Source organism: Durio zibethinus, chromosome 26 (assembly GCF_047325235.1).
Source record: "Durio zibethinus cultivar Kanyao isolate XHJ-2024 chromosome 26, ASM4732523v1, whole genome shotgun sequence".
NCBI classification, from domain to species: domain Eukaryota; kingdom Viridiplantae; phylum Streptophyta; class Magnoliopsida; order Malvales; family Malvaceae; genus Durio; species Durio zibethinus.
Genome location: NC_143187.1, coordinates 13,348,283 through 13,365,451, shown reverse-complemented (window position 1 = coordinate 13,365,451; position 17,169 = coordinate 13,348,283). Strand labels below are relative to the sequence as shown.

Below are 17,169 nucleotides of genomic sequence, written 5' to 3'. Positions count from 1 at the left end.
CCAGGGGAAGATCCAGTGCTTTTCGGAATATTAAAGACAAGGTCAGGGGAAAGATAAAAGCTTAGGGAAATCGATGCCTTTCGTATGGTGGAAAGGAGATATTCATAAAGTCTATCCTTCAGGCAATCCCTTCTTATGCGATGAGTTGCTTCTTGTTACCGAAATCTCTGTGAAAGGAAATCAATGGCATTATTAGCATATATTGATGGAAAAATAAGGGAGATACTAAGGGAATATACTGGCTTAAATGGAGATGTATATGTTTACCTAAAGATAAAGGTGGCTTGGGCTTCAGAGAAATGGAGAATTTTAATAAAGCCATGCTTGGAAAACTGGGATGGAGGCTTCAAATGATGCCAGACAACCTTTTAACACTTGTGTTAAAAGCGAAGTACTTTCCAAGCTGCGAATACGTAGAGGCGAAGCTTGGTGGTACCCCATTCCTTACATGGAGAAGCCTGCGGACGATTAGGAACTTAGTTCAAAGGGGATTACATTGGATGGTAGGTAATGGACAATCTATACGGGCTAGGCATGACAAGTGGATTCCATCCTTGAGACACTTCAAGCCTTATGGACAAAACAACCTCACGGACACAATCAGCAAGGTGATAGACCTTATTGACCCTCATACAATGAGTTGGAATATTAGGACTATCCAAAGTTCGTTTACAGAGGCTGAAGCTGAGGCCATTCTTGCAATCCCTGTGATTGGCTTTGTATCACTTGACAGGTAATTGTGGCATTTCGGTAACCAGGGAGTTTATACCGTGAGGAGTGGGTACAAACTGCTGTGTACCAATGATGAGGATAACAACCGCTGGTGGTAGCAACTCGAGGATTCCAGGAAGAGTTTCTGGAGAATGATCTGGAATGCATAAGTGCCCAGCAAAATAAAAGTCATGTATTGGCGAAGCTACCATAATATACTACCAACCAAGGAAAACCGTCAAAGAAGAGGAGTAGACATTAGGGTGATGTGCCCAAGATGTGGGAATGATCAGGAGACGGCCATTCATGCTCTAAGAGGGTGCCCGAAGGCAGACGAAGTATGGAGGATGCTGTATTTTGACAGAGGGTCAGAGAGTAATGTGACAGAGATGAAAGAATGGTTTCATTCTATTTGCAAATCCATAGCACATGACCAATTACAGATCTTTATGGTTATGTTATGGTGCATATGGGGAGAACGTAACAAAATGGTAGTTGGTGAACCAGAAAGGAACACACAAAGTTATGTCAAGATACATAACAGACTACGTAAGGGAATACAACTCTGTCCAACTAAAGCAAGAAGGGACCTCCACATTGACGAGTGGCTAGGAATCGCCAGAACAAGAAAAGGTGAAATTTGATTTTGATGGGGCTTTTGAAAATCAACATGGGATCGGGGGGATTGGAGTTGTCATTCGAGATCATGAGGGAGCAATGCTAGATGCCACTGCTCGTAAGCTAATGTTTGTTACTGATGCATTCCAGGTAGAAGCAAGGACGGCTTGTGAAGCACTACCCTTTGCTATGGAAATGGGATGTCGGAGGATTGTATTGGAGGATGACAGCCTCACTGTGGTGAAGAAACTGAAAGCAAAAGTGCTCGACTTGTCACCAATTGGAAATATTATTGAAGAAGGGAGAGGAAAGTTGGCTTGCATAGATGCAGGGGATATTAGGTATGCACCAAAATCAAGGAACATGGTAGCTCGTAGCTCAGCCAAACATGGACTTAGAAGCACTACTAGGCAGATTTGGTTCGGCAAGTGTTTAAGCTTTATTGTACCCCTCGTACAGATAGATTCTGAGTTTTCTTTCAATAAATTAATGATGAATATTTTCTTTAAAAAAAAAAAAGTTATCCGCGATCTATGAAATTGATAGAAGATGAACTTTAGCTAATATAGAATAACAGTTTCTTTATTTCGTAGATCTCTCAAAAAAATTTTAAATATATTTGAAACTTCACATATACCAAACATTTATAGTTTATACTAGCATTATCTGACAAACGAAAAAGATTAAAAAAAAAAAAAAGAAGAGGAAAGCAAACTCTGAATCTCAAAATTAGAAACCAGTAACATCCCAAACTCACATATGACTAAGATTTTATTCTCCAATCAGTCTTATACCGAACATAAACAGACATGTTGAGTGATGACATGATCATAAATTCCCTAGGTTATAAATTAAATCAACCCTTGACAGGGTTAAAGGAGGTAAGCTTCCTGAAATTCTGCCATGCCTTCTCCCACACGACAGCCTGGTATGCCTTAGTGGTGGCGCCATCCGTCACCTTCAAAACCAGCCGATAGTTAATCCCCGAAACCGTCTGCGTTTCGCCTTTGACCACCTTCTTCAATTTTAAACTTGCCTTTGACTGCTTGTTATACTCAGCTACGGCGTATTCGGCGATCTCGGTCACGTGCGGGTCCTTGATGTTCTGTATCGGTGTCCATCCTCCAACGAGAGCATCATCGTTCCTAGCGTCGGAGAATATCAGAGGAAGGAAAAGGAAGGACAGCAAGAGGACTAGGACACGCAAATTTTGCTGCATTGCAAGTTTGTAACCGTTGCTTTTCTTCTCAAATCTCAGGTCTCTTCTTTGGGCGTTGGCGTCGCGGTCTTTGACTCTTCGGTTGTTTTAGCTTTAGGTTTTGGAATTGGAATTTATAGCTGTATCCGCGAATGTGAAGTACACGGTAAACGGGCAATACCGGGGCTGATGTGAGTTTTAGCCTCCATTTGAACGAACTGTAAAGTTGATTTTAGTAAAAATAATAATAAAAATTATTATAATTATAATTAAAAATATATAAATTATTATATTTACAATTAAAAATTTTAGTATAAAATTTTTATTAGATGAATTTTATTAAAATTAATATTTATATTCAATCGCGATCAATTTAATCATACCTAATCTGAAATCCAAACGTATATTTAAAATATGATGATTGGATTGCCCCTTAAGTTAACGCGGCGAAGCCCAACACTGGCGCCCACCGACATGAATTACGATTGCGAAGCCTTTAGATTATGACCAAGAGGGCGATAAACACGTGACGTGAACGGAGGGTGTGGGCCCGTAGTGACAGTCTAGGAAGATTTTGGGAATGTAGTCTGTATGGTAGTGTTTACTGATTAAGGAAGGGAGTAAGATGGAAGGCAATGGCTAGGTCCCACCACCCAGCATGTGAGTATGGCTGATGATGAGTGGCTGGTTGTGGTAATAAAGAAGAACCACCGGAAGCCTACGTGATTGTAAATCAAAGTTGATTTTGAGATATAAATATAAATTTTAATTTTAATTTTTAAAATTTTTTATAAAGTAAAATCATAAAATTCAATAAACGAAACAAATCGTATTTTACGTGATTGTAATACAGTGCTTTGGTTGTATCTAAATCTAATAATTTAAATATAATATAATAATATAATAAAAATATGATTTAAAAATAATATATTTTAAAATTATAATTATTATTATATATAAATTTAATAAAATAAAAAATTTTATATTTTATATTTTTTATGATATAAATTATAATACATAATTTTTATATAAAATATAATATAAATATATAAATTTTAATATTTTACATAATATTAATATGCAAATCACTGATCTAACTAAACCCCGACTTGAAAGAAAAAATTAGCTGTACCCCAACTTAAAAGAAAGAAAGGAAAGTGGATGGGTGGTTGGCATTTGGCCCAAAATGAGTATTATATGATTTTAAATTTTAATTGAGGATCGGAAGATGAGGGTATGAACATTGGAAAAGAAAAGTGCATAAAATCAAATAAAATTATTTGTTACGTTAGAATTGATATTATATTTTAATATTTGTGCATTTAAAATTAATGAAATTTTTTATTTCCTGTTGCTTCTCCATAAAGCAATATTTTAGAACATTAAAAGTAAATATTAAAGTACAATGAAACAAAATTTTATCATTACAATTTTTTTTTTCATTTTGTTTAATACATTGAGACCTACGGCTTATCTTATATTGAAGTACTACTAACATCTATCGTTTAACTATTTCACATAAAATAATTCCATGGGTTAAAGAAAAGTTCTTTTAAGGCTGGGATTGTTGTTATATTCAGAGATGCCAATGGTTTGTTGATTGGAGTTAACACACTCATTCATGTGGGATCAATTGGGGCGGCAGAGGCTATGGCAGCTCGATTGGCTTGCGAGTTAACAAGGACGATAGGCTGGCCATGGGTTGTTATAGAATATAATAATTTGGAGCTCATCAGAAGACTGAGAAAGCCAGTTTTGTTCAAATGCTGGGAAACTAATGCAATTGAGGAGGATATTTGAGGCATGACTGCCCATTTGCAAGAATTTAGATTTAACAAAGTGTTTAGAGAGGCTAATGTAGTTGCAGACACAGTGGCTATAAAAACCAGAACCAGGAATTGTCCCTTAGACTGGGTTTTGCATACGCCCAACAATTTCGTTTCAAAGAATTGGCCCATAACTGAAATAGATGGTTTCAAAAATACTTACGGGACCAACCCATTTGCTCTAAATCTATTACTGAGTCTGTGACCCTAAATAAATTGGGTCCAAGTGAGATAAGATGCTGACTTGTTTGGCACAGGGCAATTAATCACTCGCGACGCAGTAGATTAGAAGTCATGGCAAACAGATGCTGAACCACTCAGCAGCACATGTGGTATTACTGCAACTCTGAATGCATTATTAACATGACAAATGAGAAGCCCCTAACAGGAATGCTTGGATTCGATCTGAGATCAAGACATCCCATTTTTGTTTAGGAAATTTTTCCGAGATTGAAATGGATTTTCATTGTGAATTCGGTTTTAATGTAAAAATTTTGAGTTAAAAGTTCAAATAAAAAATTTTTGGGTTTTGATATAAATTTAGTCTTAGTTGATTTGAATTTGAATTTAAATTTTTAGTTTTTATTTGAATTTTAATTTTGTTCATTCTTGTTTTTGTCAAAAGTAAAACAAGAAATTAAAAAAAACTGAAGGAAAAACGTGAGAATTAAAATTTCTGAAAATCTTGGATTCGTCTGACTTAAGATCCAATTTCAGATTTTGGAAATTTTGAAAGATTTGGAGCTTAATTGAGTGAAAAAGAGAAAAGAGAAGATTATACAGAATTGAATTTTAGAAAAATTTTTATAGTTTCAGTGGAATTTAACGTTTTGCAAACTGAAAGGTATTATAACTATATAAAAAGCTTCAATCTGTGAGCTAAAGGATAAGCAATCGATAATCAAAGGCAAAAAGAAATCACAGCAATCAAAGCTTTTAAAAAGTATTCTGCGTTTTTGGTTATTGGTTCAACTTTTCTGCTTTAGGAATTTGCTTTGAAAAATTATTTTCTGAGTTTTGGTTTTTTTTGGGTTCTCGAGTTTCAATTTTCGAGTGGTTGGGTTTTGATTTAAATTCTGAGAATTCTCGAGTGTTCTTGAAAGCCTTTTAGGATTTTTTGGTGTTTGATTTTAACTTTTGGGTTGCTAGAAATTTTTTGGAATTTCATTTGATTTCTGAGTTTAGTATTCTTGGTTTCTTGGGTTTCGAAGGAAATTTATTGGATTTTTCTTGAATTTTTTGATAATCAGTTGAATTTTCTAACACTTGGTTTGTCTTTGAAGTCATTGAATTTTCTGACTGCAAATGTAAAGAGAAGGAAGAGAAGCTTTCGGTAGAGAGAGAAAAAACAGAGGCATTCCAAGGAAAAGAAAGTTTTTTGGGCTTTTATACCAACGACACAGTTTTTGAAGAACAGGACTCACACTTAGACTTATTGACCTGCGTGGGATCCGAACATTGACCCGCTAAGCTTCAATTAGAATAGCATGATTTGGCTTTTTTTTTTTTTTCAATTTTGATTTTGATTTCTATTTTTTTTTGCTTTATTTTATTTTCTATTTTTATTATTTATTAATTAATTGGGTGATTGAATTAAAAGTGATGAGAAAAAGAAATAAAAAAAAGTTGATAAGATTTTGTAATTTACTTGCATGCTATTTTTATTTAGCTTTTTTTTTGCATGTTACTTATTTTTGTATGTTTTTGCATGGACAGTATTTTTGCATGAATTGATTATTTATTAATTTATATGATTATTAATTTATTTCCATGACTATTAATTTGTATGATTATTAATATGATTAATATATTTGCATGAATTTAATTTGCTTGCATTATTTATAATTTAATTGCATACTTTGCATGATTATATTATTAATTGAATGATTAATTATTTAATTACATGATTATTAATATATTTTCATAAGTATTAATATATCTACATGATATTTTGCATGATTTTAATTCGCTTGCATAATTTATTAAATATTTGCATGATATTTTTACATGTTCTTGTATGATTTATCATGATATTTTTGAAATGATTATAGTATGATTTTATATTTATTGCATGATTTTGGTATGAATTTTATATAGTTGCTTGATATTCTGATTTTTATTTTTGCATGATTTGTATGATATAAAAATCATCTTTGATAAGATTTAGATAAAATAACATATGATTAATTTGATATCAATTTAGACGTAATAAGGTATTAAAACTATTTTTGCACGTAGTTAACTTTTGAATTTGGTTCTAATTAGAATCTTTTTTTTTTAAGAATATTTAGTTTAGGCTTAAGATAATCTTAAAAAAGATATATTCACATAAGTAGATAATCACATATAAAAAAAATATTAATCGTGACTATATTTTTTGTGTTTAATGAGTTAAGTTTTCTAACTTAAATGTTGTAACAGTTTGCATACTGCTCAGGACTAATAACTGGTTCCGTTTTTGATTTTTTTAGTTGATATGCTTGTCAGTTACGATGAAATTTTCTTCTGTTTTGAATGAAATCTTGGTTTGAGTTTTGACGTATGTGATATGAGGTATAGTTTTTCAACTTGACTGCTTATGAGGTAAAGTTTTTCAACTTGACTGTTTTGCTTTGTTGGTAGTTTGCATGCTCGATGCGCCTGAAGTTTTATTAGTTTTCTTCTCACCAGGCCATTTTCGGTCAACACAATTCAGGGTAGTTATCACGAAATGCACAAATATTTACTATAGAAAATGGAAAACAAATGAAATACAAAAGCAGCAAAACGAGGAGCGTAAGTACTGGGGAAAAGAAGAGATTCAAGACTTCTCCCCGCACCTCTTGTGATCGCTCACTTTGTTACAACTTACAAAGCCAAGCCAATAAAACGTAACTTCATCTCGAGGTGGTGCAGAACTCGTGCTGGACCTATGCATCTTGTCTCAATGAAATTTACTATATTTAGGTAATAAACAGTGCGATGTATCGCATTTTGCCTTGCAGCTATTGAACTACTTCATTTGTTCGAAAAACATAAGCACCTGCCATCGCAAAAATTCCGAATATTATTTTTCACATTCATAAAGAAACTGTCAAATGGAATGAGAAAGGATAGTTTACCTAACGTAGGCATTAGGATGGATAAAATTGCCGTGCCAGCAATCTTAAGCGGCAGTCCTGTCCTGAGCATTTGTGAGATATCAATATGCCCTGTAGTGAATCCAACAATATTTGAAGGAGTCCCAGTTGGAAGCATAAAGGCGAATTGTGATCCAACTGCTCCGGGAATCATAAGTAGTAGTGGGTGGACATGCATGGGTTTTGCCATTTGAATCAGAAGTGGAAGCAAGAGGGTTGCGGTAGCATCATTTGATGTAATGAATTCAGTAATTATGGCACTAATTAAACAGACTGCAGGGGCAATAGCTAAATATGGAGCCTGTTCCAAGAAATCTAAAGTTTTTGATAACACATTAGCAAGCCCACTAGACTGGACGCCATCAGCTATGGCAAAACCAGCCCCTAGTAACAAGATGATGTTCCATGGCAGCTTCTTGCATTCGTTCCAGTCCATCAATTTCTCCCCCTTTTGCCTCTTGTTTGGAATTACGAACAAAAGGGTGGCCATCATAACCTGCATGGTTTATTATACTTAACCACATCATATTTGACCAAACAAAATTTTCTTATCATAGCAAGTCTCTCATTTTTTTCCCTTTTAAACTTTATATTACTCACACTGACAGTTCCATCGCCTGCACGCCCATTGAAGAGAGCTCCCCATCCCGGAATGTCTTCTGTTATGCTTCTGGTCATCCACAAAGCTATCATCATCTGCATTTAGCTTTCTCTTATTAATTTAAAGACATTGGGAACAGACACTTCAATATTTAGAGAAAACAAAGTACTTAAGGACGAACCCCGAACACAGCTAAAATCATCTTCTCAGCAAAAGCCATTGGACCTGCTCACAAGTCGCACCAAATAAAAACTTGGATTAGCCTAAAGAAAGTATAAAAGGGAGGGTAAAAATCAGCAGGGCTCCCTACCTAACATTTCCAGTTCTCTCTTGAGGTGGGCTTTGTCCAAGTAGGCAGCGAGGGCCTGGCTAGAGCCCCTCGATAAATACAACAGACAGAGTATGGCCCACAAAGCGATGAAAATCAACAAAGCCAAGGGAAAACCGAAGAAGAACCATGTGTTGAAACCGATCGTCTTAGCATCTCGGAAGGAACTCTTCCACATGGCCACCAATATCAAGTTGACACCTGTCCCGGTGAGGGTGCTCATCCCCCCTATTGGAGCGGCGTACGTGACCCCAAGAACAACAGCACGACAGAAGTTGCGAACAGGGGTGGATTGGTCGGGGCCCAGGGGGAGGCGCTGTAGGATCCCAGTCGCCACTGGCATCATCATCACTGCACATGCCACATTGTGCATCCACATGCTGACGAAGGCCGTAGTGGCACAGATGCCGAGCAGGAGGAGAGGTGGATTCACTGGATCCCCACAGAACCGCAAAGTGATCTGTGTGACATACATGCAATAGTTGAGCAATGTCCATTCAAATAATTCACCAACATGTTCTGTAGTTCTACGATCATCTTGATACCAAGAAGAAAATATTTCTTGTCTTTTTTTTTTTATATAAAAATTTGCTTGCTTTCACAAATAGTACACCAGTAACCAGCAAAAGATATTTCTTTTGATTCCTCAAATAATTCACAATCTCTTAACTTTTCCACTTTGAACTCAAAAACTGAAGCTTCGTTTGAAATTATGCAAAATCCATGTCTATAAGATCCCAAGGCATTATACCAAACATGGAGCTTTGATATCTGAACAAAAAGCAAAACTTTTTTAGTTTTGACTTCTGAAAGAAAAATGTTGAAATGGTACTGTTGGGCATTGAGGCAGCAAAAAATGCCTAATTTTATTTATTTTGAAGCCCGGACGCAAAGAAACTGCTATAAACGTTAAAAGCCAAAAGACGAGTTGAGGAATTCTAAGGTTTACAGCTATGCAAATTTTTAACAACAATTAATCAATTTGTAAAAGAAAAATATACTTAAACTAATAAATTGATAAGGCTAACTTACATTTAACGCCAATCTTCTATGAATGTTATAGCGCTCAACAGCAAGAACAAGTATGAAGCTACCCAGAACAAGAGTAATCACATCATCCATATAAGAATGGGCAACAGTATCAGCAGAAGCAATTCCAAAGAGAGGAAACAGAAAGAGAGGTGCTATGGAGGTAACTGGCATCGGCACAGCGTCAGTGAGCCACCAAGCAAACACCCACGCCAGAACCGCTAACATGTTTCGGCTAGTAACAGGGCCATCAAACTTGACACAGAGACATATAATGGCACACAAAAGGGGTCCTAAAAGGACGTAGAAATTTTTAACTGTAACTAAGGATTTGAGAGAAAACGGTGAGCTTGATAATGGTTGGATTGGATCATTGACTGGGAGAAGTGGGCTTTTTGGATCATCGGAATTGTGATCGGAGGCCATTTTGCTGGCAAGATGGATTTGCTTAAGAATGGCAATGAATTAGGAGAGGTGGAAATGGAGGCTCAAAAAAGGCTTGTTTTTATATCTGAAACTTGGGATAGGGGGAAGTTGTAGACAAATTTGCTTTTTTCTCTCTTGTTAATTTTGGAATATAGCTAATCAATGTTAATTAGTATGGGATAGATAGCTAATTAATGAAGTAATCAAGCTACCGATTGAGACTTTGTTTTTTTTTATATACCAAGAAAAGTGTTGGATGGGTCAGGCCAATAGGTCATCAACAAAACCACGTGGATATCTTTATTCCACAAGTTACCTTGGCCATACCATATATGTTAAGGTTGTAGATTAATCCCGCGTGATTGATTATTATATAATGCAAAATTTTGAAAATGTCAAAAATATTGCAATGATAAACCTTTGGGAGGATATGTGACGATGCTGCTAGTTTTCGGTAAGCAAAAGGGATAAAGAAATCAAGAGCCCCAGGTCAGACAGACGTTAACATTTTTTGCCATTTTGGTTGGTAAGTTGAACAATGTTTTGTGGACTTGAAAGTCGTGTGTCTCTCTCTGTTCTACAAGTGGCAATTTTTAAATTTACATGATAAAGATTAAGCTGACATGTAAACATGATTTGTAGCTATCTCTTTGGGAGATTTCTTAGACTCTAATAGAACTGTGATACCATTTGGGTTTTTATTAGAGGTTAAGTCCTATATGTTTCTCAGAAATAAGCCCCCCCCCCCCCCCCCCCCCACCCCAAAAAAAGAGAGAGAGAGGCGGACAGAAGACTTGATACAACAGTAGCCTTCCTTTCTCTGCTTGTTGCATAGAACCCAAAAATATAGAGAATTCCTTATTACGAACCAGATTCTTCATGAAACTTTTCAAAAATCCAAATATTTTGTTCTGGATAATGGTCAAACTGCACTCCACATCGGGTGCTTTCCTTGAGAACGAAAAAAAAAACTATTCATGGTAGAAAAATTGAGGAGACTTCAAAAGTCTGATTCTGCAACAGTGAAGCCTTTTAATTAGTCAAGTAACAAAACCCCGGATATGATCACGTGGATTGTGGATGTTTTCGTGTTACGATTTTTTTTTTGTTGAATTAATTTATAAAGAAGAATCCATCCATCCTGTTAGGGTTTTTTTCCACGTGCACAATATTGAATTTAGCCATTTCGGCCATGACAATGGTCAAAACTCAAAACAGAAGAAGACCAATTAATCTTTAATGTGGAGACCTTAACAGCCCAAATAAAAGGGTTAAAGAAGAAGCTGAAAATAATTCTCGCCATGTAAAGACAGTACAGTTGAGGAGAGAACAGTATACTGTTCCCTGGACCAATCAACCGGATGCAATAATTGTCAATCAGTGACAAACTTCCAAAGCCTTTGGGACGCACCCAACTGCAATAATGTTCTACCTGGTACAGGCTTACCTGAGAAATTCGCAAAGTTAATGAAGAGAAAGACGTGTGTGGACCAGGTGGTGGATGAAGTAGGCGTTATTCTAATAATGCAGCCGAGGCATACATGGTCCCCCTAGTAGTCCTCCTGAAGAGAGGTTTGAATGAAAGTGATATCCCCCAACATTTCATTATAACTTACCTAACTTTTTGCACATGGCACGTTTGATAGAATCCCCAATAACTCAAAGCCTGAGATCAATCAAACAGTAGACAGGGTTCAAGAAAAGATGAATTATAGATGGTTTAAAACATACAATAGCATGATTATCTTTCAATTTGATTAATCTTGTAAACTGAGGGTTATAAGTTTGTTAATTTTTTTTTAGCTAAAAAAATTCGAAGGTAGATAGGTTGTTCAATCTCTCAAATCCAGGTAAAATGTACCGACAGCTTAAGACAGGTGACTGCAGGTCGTGCATTCGAGATGATCCTAACAAATGATCATCGACAGGACTCAAATCCAAAATTTTTTCGTCGAAGAGGATGACCTTAATCGATTGAACTAACAATTTGTTGATATAAGTTTGTTAATTGTTATATATACAAGTCACCACTTTTGAACATGTTTAAAATTTCAAAGCCTTAGCATTTCAGGTTTAATTGAATCAAAGGCCATAAGATACATATAAAATTCATGTTGTTTTCATTTTTCTCATATTCATTGGCAGCAAAAATTCCGCGGTCGAGGTCGGAGGACAGTAAGGTTGCAAAAGTCAATCACAACAATGTCAGCTTCAGCAAACTGAACGGGAACGACTCAGTGCGAGAGTTTTGAATGATCCAAGGGACAAGGCGGCTGTATTGCTTATAGAAAATAAAATCGTAAATACTTTTATATGTATACTATAAGGTCTTTAACTTTATCTAGAAAGATAAAGCATGACGTGTAGATTTCTCCTAAATGAAAATTTTTTCAAGAAAGGCAGCCGGAACAGTACTCAAGTACAATGAATTATTTATTCAAACGTTTTAAATGTCTAATGAATAATTGTTATTTCTGTCATCACCGTATGTGCATGTTCTTTTGATCCTGTCAAAGACCATTATCTGCATTTTTTTTTAAGCTTAAGGTTATTTCATTGCTCTCAGAAAAAAAGAAAGTTGTCTAGATTGTTGTCCGCTTGCTTACAGTTTTACCCCATCTAGAGTTGGTTAAATTCTACTGCAGGTTCACGATAGCCCAATCGAACCAAGTTCGATGCCCTTGATGTTGATGGATGAAAAAAACAGAAGAGTTGGCTCTTAAATCTTTTATTCTGCTTTTCAATAAAGCTGGAAGGGAATTTAAACTTGGAGAAAAAAGCTTGTGAACTTAAGGAGGATTTAGGATGTCAAATTTGAATACTGGCATTTTGGTTCTATTTTATCGAACTTCTAATTTTATTGGATTTACCAAAAACTTTATTTTATTAAGAGTTTTAAAGGTTTAAAAGACTTTTTTTATGCAAATAATATGTAGAAACTTAACAACTTAAAAAACATTGTTCCACTGTATGCATAGCAATGAGCCAACGACATCAAATAAATTGTGAAAGAGGTGTTTGTTTCTTGCTTTATTACCACTTTTTACTCTTCATTAGGTGTGACCACTCGTATGTCGTCGTGGGTCAAAAATTTTTTATTTTCTTATTTATATTTATTAGTTTTTTTTTAATTTATTTAATTTAAAAAAAGACAACAAGTATAAAAAAATCAAATGAGGGTGACACATAGAGTATTAAAATTGGTAATACCGAAATGATTTAATATTAATTTTTTATAAAATTGTTTATATTAAATTGAGACGAATATAAATATATTTGATGCTGATTATTTTGACATCTTTATTGATCAAGTCGTTTTATTGTGAAATCGATCTAATTAATAAATAAAAAAATGAAAGGAAATAAATAAATGGGGATGCTACATAGCACCTTAATTAACATTATTTTCTTGTAAAATTTAGATAAAATTAAAGAGATACAAAAATATACCATGAAGTGACTTGGGGTAGAGCACCCTAAGTCTATTTTTTATTCGTCCTCGCTTTCTTATAAGAAACACCCGACTTGATTTGATATCAATTTTTATAAAAACGCTCATATCAAATTAAAATGGATCGAAATATATTAAATATTAATTTTTTATCAAATAAAAACATAACAGGTTAATTTTTTTTGTTTTGTCATCTCTATATACTTCATTTTGAAGAAATTTATTTAATTAAAACATGAAAAGAAAAAATTCAAATAAAGTTGACACATGGATACCTAAATTAACATCCTATTATCACAAAATTTATCTAATTACAAAATAAAAATATAAAACGAAAGAAATTATAAAAAGAAAATAAAAGGAAAAGACAATGAAAAAAAGTTCATAGAATATACCACAGAGAACTCATAAAGTACTAAATAATAATTTTCCTAATATAATATACACACATATATATACATAAAGAATTAAGTTAATAATAAAATATATTTTTTTATAAATATATCACGAAATGAGTTTGGACAAAACACCATAAATATGCTTTCGCCTCAATATCGTATCTTATAAAAATATTAATTAAGTTTAAAACATTAAAATTTTAAATTAAGGTATTAAATAATAATTTGATTAATTAAAAAATAAAAATAATAAAAAATTGGATGTCCCGTGTATACATTCGTTTATTTTTTTTTCAAAAAATTATCTTATTTAAAAAAAAAAGAAGAAAAGAAAAAAAAGGAAAAAAGAAAAGATGAAAGATGAAAACACGAAAAGAAAAAAAGAAAAAAAAAGTTGAGTTACCACGCGATATTTGCAATGATGAATTCTTGAAAATTTATATAATATATTTTAAAAAATTAAAAAATGAAAGGATGAAAAAAATAAAATAAAATCAAATCAAATTTGAGTGTGACATCGACACAAGCACTAATATTTTTTCTTTAAAAACTATCAAATTAAAAAAATCAAAGAAAAAGAAAATATATATTTTTTAAATAATCATATCAAATGGCTGCATATTAAAAAATATTTTTTTAAAAAGAAAAAAAATTTAAATAGAATAAAATAAAAAGGCAAATAAAAAAATGAGTCAAATGACTTAACCCCATGACATGCTGACATACTTTTGATATCAAGTGAATCTTAAAAAATATAAAAAATTATTTATTAACTATATAAAAAAAAGGAAAGAAAAGAAAAAAAAAACACATGACATACCATTGATATTAAGTGGATCCAACAAAAAAAAAATCTAAAAAAAAGCTTTTTTAAATATGTTGGAAAAAGTGTCTGCCCATTCATGGGTGGCCCAATCTTAAAGGTTTTGGCAACTGCCACAAGGTAATTTTTGCTTAAGAAATAAACTTTCTTGAGGTAATAGATGCTTAATTTTTTAAAACACCAAAACTATTGTCATTCTCTCTATTATTTGTTATAGCATTCGACCATTTGTGTGGTGAGTGAATAGTGTCACAAAAACACAAAGAAAAAAAAGAAGAAAGGAACTAGGATAGGTAGTCTATAGCTTTTAACAGGAATTCTTATATTCGGTGTGTTAAAGGACTTACATTGGGGAAACTAACAACTTTCATACTGTGGTTTTGTTTGACGACCAGTAATTCAAATTAGGTTTTTGCTTCCATTAAGCAAGTATATATGATTATGTTCATATATATCTTCAATAAATTTATCTTTCATTGGTATTAAAGCCAAATTGGCTTGTATTCTGGTTCGTTTTATATGTTTTTTATAACTAAAGATGATGTATTCTCAAATGCTTGCAAATATTCATAGGAGTTGACACAATTGTTGTGTTATTGGTATAGTTAATGTTATTTTGATAATTATTGACATAAAAAAAAAGCCATTGATGTTTTGTCATTTTAGATCAATTTTTTTTCTTGATTTCTAGATAAGGCATTCGAATGTCCTAGAAAATTTTTTAAAAATTAATGTTATTTTTTTAAAACAGAAAGCAAGCATTCAAATGCCCTTTCTAGAACATTCGAATTACCCTTTGTTTTTTCAAAAATATGTTTAATTTTTTAAAAAAATTTTAAAATTATTTTTATCCTCGATTGACCTTAGGATGTCATATTACACAAGAATGATTAAAATGAATCTTAATAATCTTTTGATATGTGTTGACTTGTGAATTTATGAATTTTTTTGTATTTTATTTCAGAAAATCATGATTATTTTTGTGAGGAATCCTATCATATAAGGACATAAGCATAATTTTCAAGAGTTAAAAGGTTGATAGTGGAATTAATATCGAATGGATCCAAATAATGATATTGAGAGGTATATCATCAAAGTCAATAGTATGATCTAAAAATTGATCTAGCATGGCTACATGCTTATTAGAAATGACTAGATCCAATATGAAATGTTGATAGGTACACTTTTAAATCCTAGATAAAAAACTTTTTCTTCAAGATATCTAGATGTTTTTAGAGAATGATCTTAAGTATAAAACATTAATTCAGGGTTTTGTGAAGGAATAAGTGAGAATTAAGGGTAAAGAAAAATGTGACTCTTTCAATCTGTCTAAGTCTCCATAATGGGAAATACAAAATTCTTAGACTTCCACAGATAGGCAATGTGAATGTAGAACTATCAAAAGAGTTTTTGAAATCAATGCCTGTTCTTAGAAAGTCTAGGAAGTTGTTTTATTAAAATTTAGTATATATATATATATTATTAACATATTTATGAATTTGAATTATTTTTTGTAAGATTTGTTTGGGTGAAATCAATATATGTTAGTAACCTCATGATTAATGAAAAATCTTAGATAATTATTTGTTTTATCTTATAATGATTGATTTGTACAATGAAATAAATTAGTAATAATAAACACATTTAAAAATGGAATTTGATTGAAAACATATTGACTTTTAGTTTCATTTTTAAGTGAATGATTGTCATTATTTTATTTGTGATATTGTGGCAAAATGAGAAGTGTGTAATGTGATGCATTAATTAGTGTATATGTTTTTCGAGTGTAGAATTATACTTTGAAATGGCTTATGCATCTAAGAATATTATTATTGAGCTAAATAAAGGTGAAAAGATGAATGAGGATAATTATGAGATTTGGTGTATCAAAATCCAATATATACTTGAAAAATAAAAGTTTTTTTTATTTTTTGAACAGTATTCTTAATGAGCCCGAAAAAAAAAATACGTCTCAGTACAAGAGAGATGAAGAAGCTTATGAGGCTTGGAAAAAAAACTCCCTTGCCTACATTATATTGATTAGTGGTATGGAAAATAATATTAGTGTGAATTTTGATCTCATAAAATAGCTAAAAAGATGTTGAGTGCCTCGAAAGTAAAGTTTGGTACAACTTCAGTTACCAAACTAAGGCAAATTACTATCAAGTTTGACACCTATAAAAAGTGACCTAATCATAATATGAGGCAGCATGTAAAGAAGATTTCAAGCATGATAAGTGTGCTGAAAGAGTCTAGCCACTCTCTGATAGATGAATAATAGGTTCAAGCTATTATTATTTTTTATCTTATAGCTAGAAGCATATGAAGATGCACTTTACCCATAATGAGAGTATAAAGACTCTTGATAATGTGTCCCATCATCTTTAATTAAAAAAAAATCTTATGAAAACATCTAAGTCTAGTGTTAATGCTTATATAACATCATCTAGTTTAAAAAAAGCTTCGAGCTTTAAGTGCAAGCCACATAATGAGAACAAAGAAAAAGCTCTTAAAAGGTCAAAGAGTGGCCAAACTGGTAAAAGATAAGATCACAAGGCTCATCCTAAAAAGAACAAATTAAGAGTCAAGACCTTTAATTATAGCAAATATGGTCACTTTGCTCATGAATCCAATGAACAAA

At 32.8% G+C, this 17,169-nt stretch overlaps 1 protein-coding gene and 1 pseudogene across 2 annotated transcripts; both read right to left on the bottom strand.

Moving 5' to 3' along the window:
* Positions 1-2,069: 2,069 nt before the first annotated feature.
* Positions 2,070-2,685, bottom strand: LOC149511362 (cysteine proteinase inhibitor 5 pseudogene; annotated as a pseudogene). Its single transcript, XR_016334236.1, has one exon. The product of XR_016334236.1 is annotated as a cysteine proteinase inhibitor 5 pseudogene (transcript).
* Positions 2,686-7,053: 4,368 nt separating this feature from the next.
* On the bottom strand, positions 7,054-9,906 carry LOC149511361 (tonoplast dicarboxylate transporter-like). The gene is made up of 6 exons (XM_089755181.1): positions 9,434-9,906; positions 8,384-8,861; positions 8,255-8,298; positions 8,073-8,168; positions 7,455-7,968; positions 7,054-7,375 (listed from the first exon to the last, which is right to left on the bottom strand). Exons 1-6 carry the CDS (start codon positions 9,854-9,856, stop codon positions 7,338-7,340), a joined length of 1,593 nt encoding a protein of 530 aa, XP_089611307.1. The 5' UTR covers positions 9,857-9,906; the 3' UTR covers positions 7,054-7,337.
* Between the last annotated feature and the right edge of the window lie 7,263 nt (positions 9,907-17,169).

What these genes read in the sequence shown, in the direction of transcription:
- LOC149511361 (XM_089755181.1), bottom strand. Translation starts at nt 9,856, where the DNA reads ATGGCCTCCGATCACAATTCCGATGATCCAAAAAGCCCACTTCTCCCA. An exon ending in GAGAGAACTGGAAATGTTAG is followed by an intron (nt 8,299 to 8,383) that starts GTAGGGAGCCCT and finishes ACTTGTGAGCAG; the next exon opens with GTCCAATGGCTTTTGCTGAG. An exon ending in CATCCTAATGCCTACGTTAG is followed by an intron (nt 7,376 to 7,454) that starts GTAAACTATCCT and finishes TTGCGATGGCAG; the next exon opens with GTGCTTATGTTTTTCGAACA.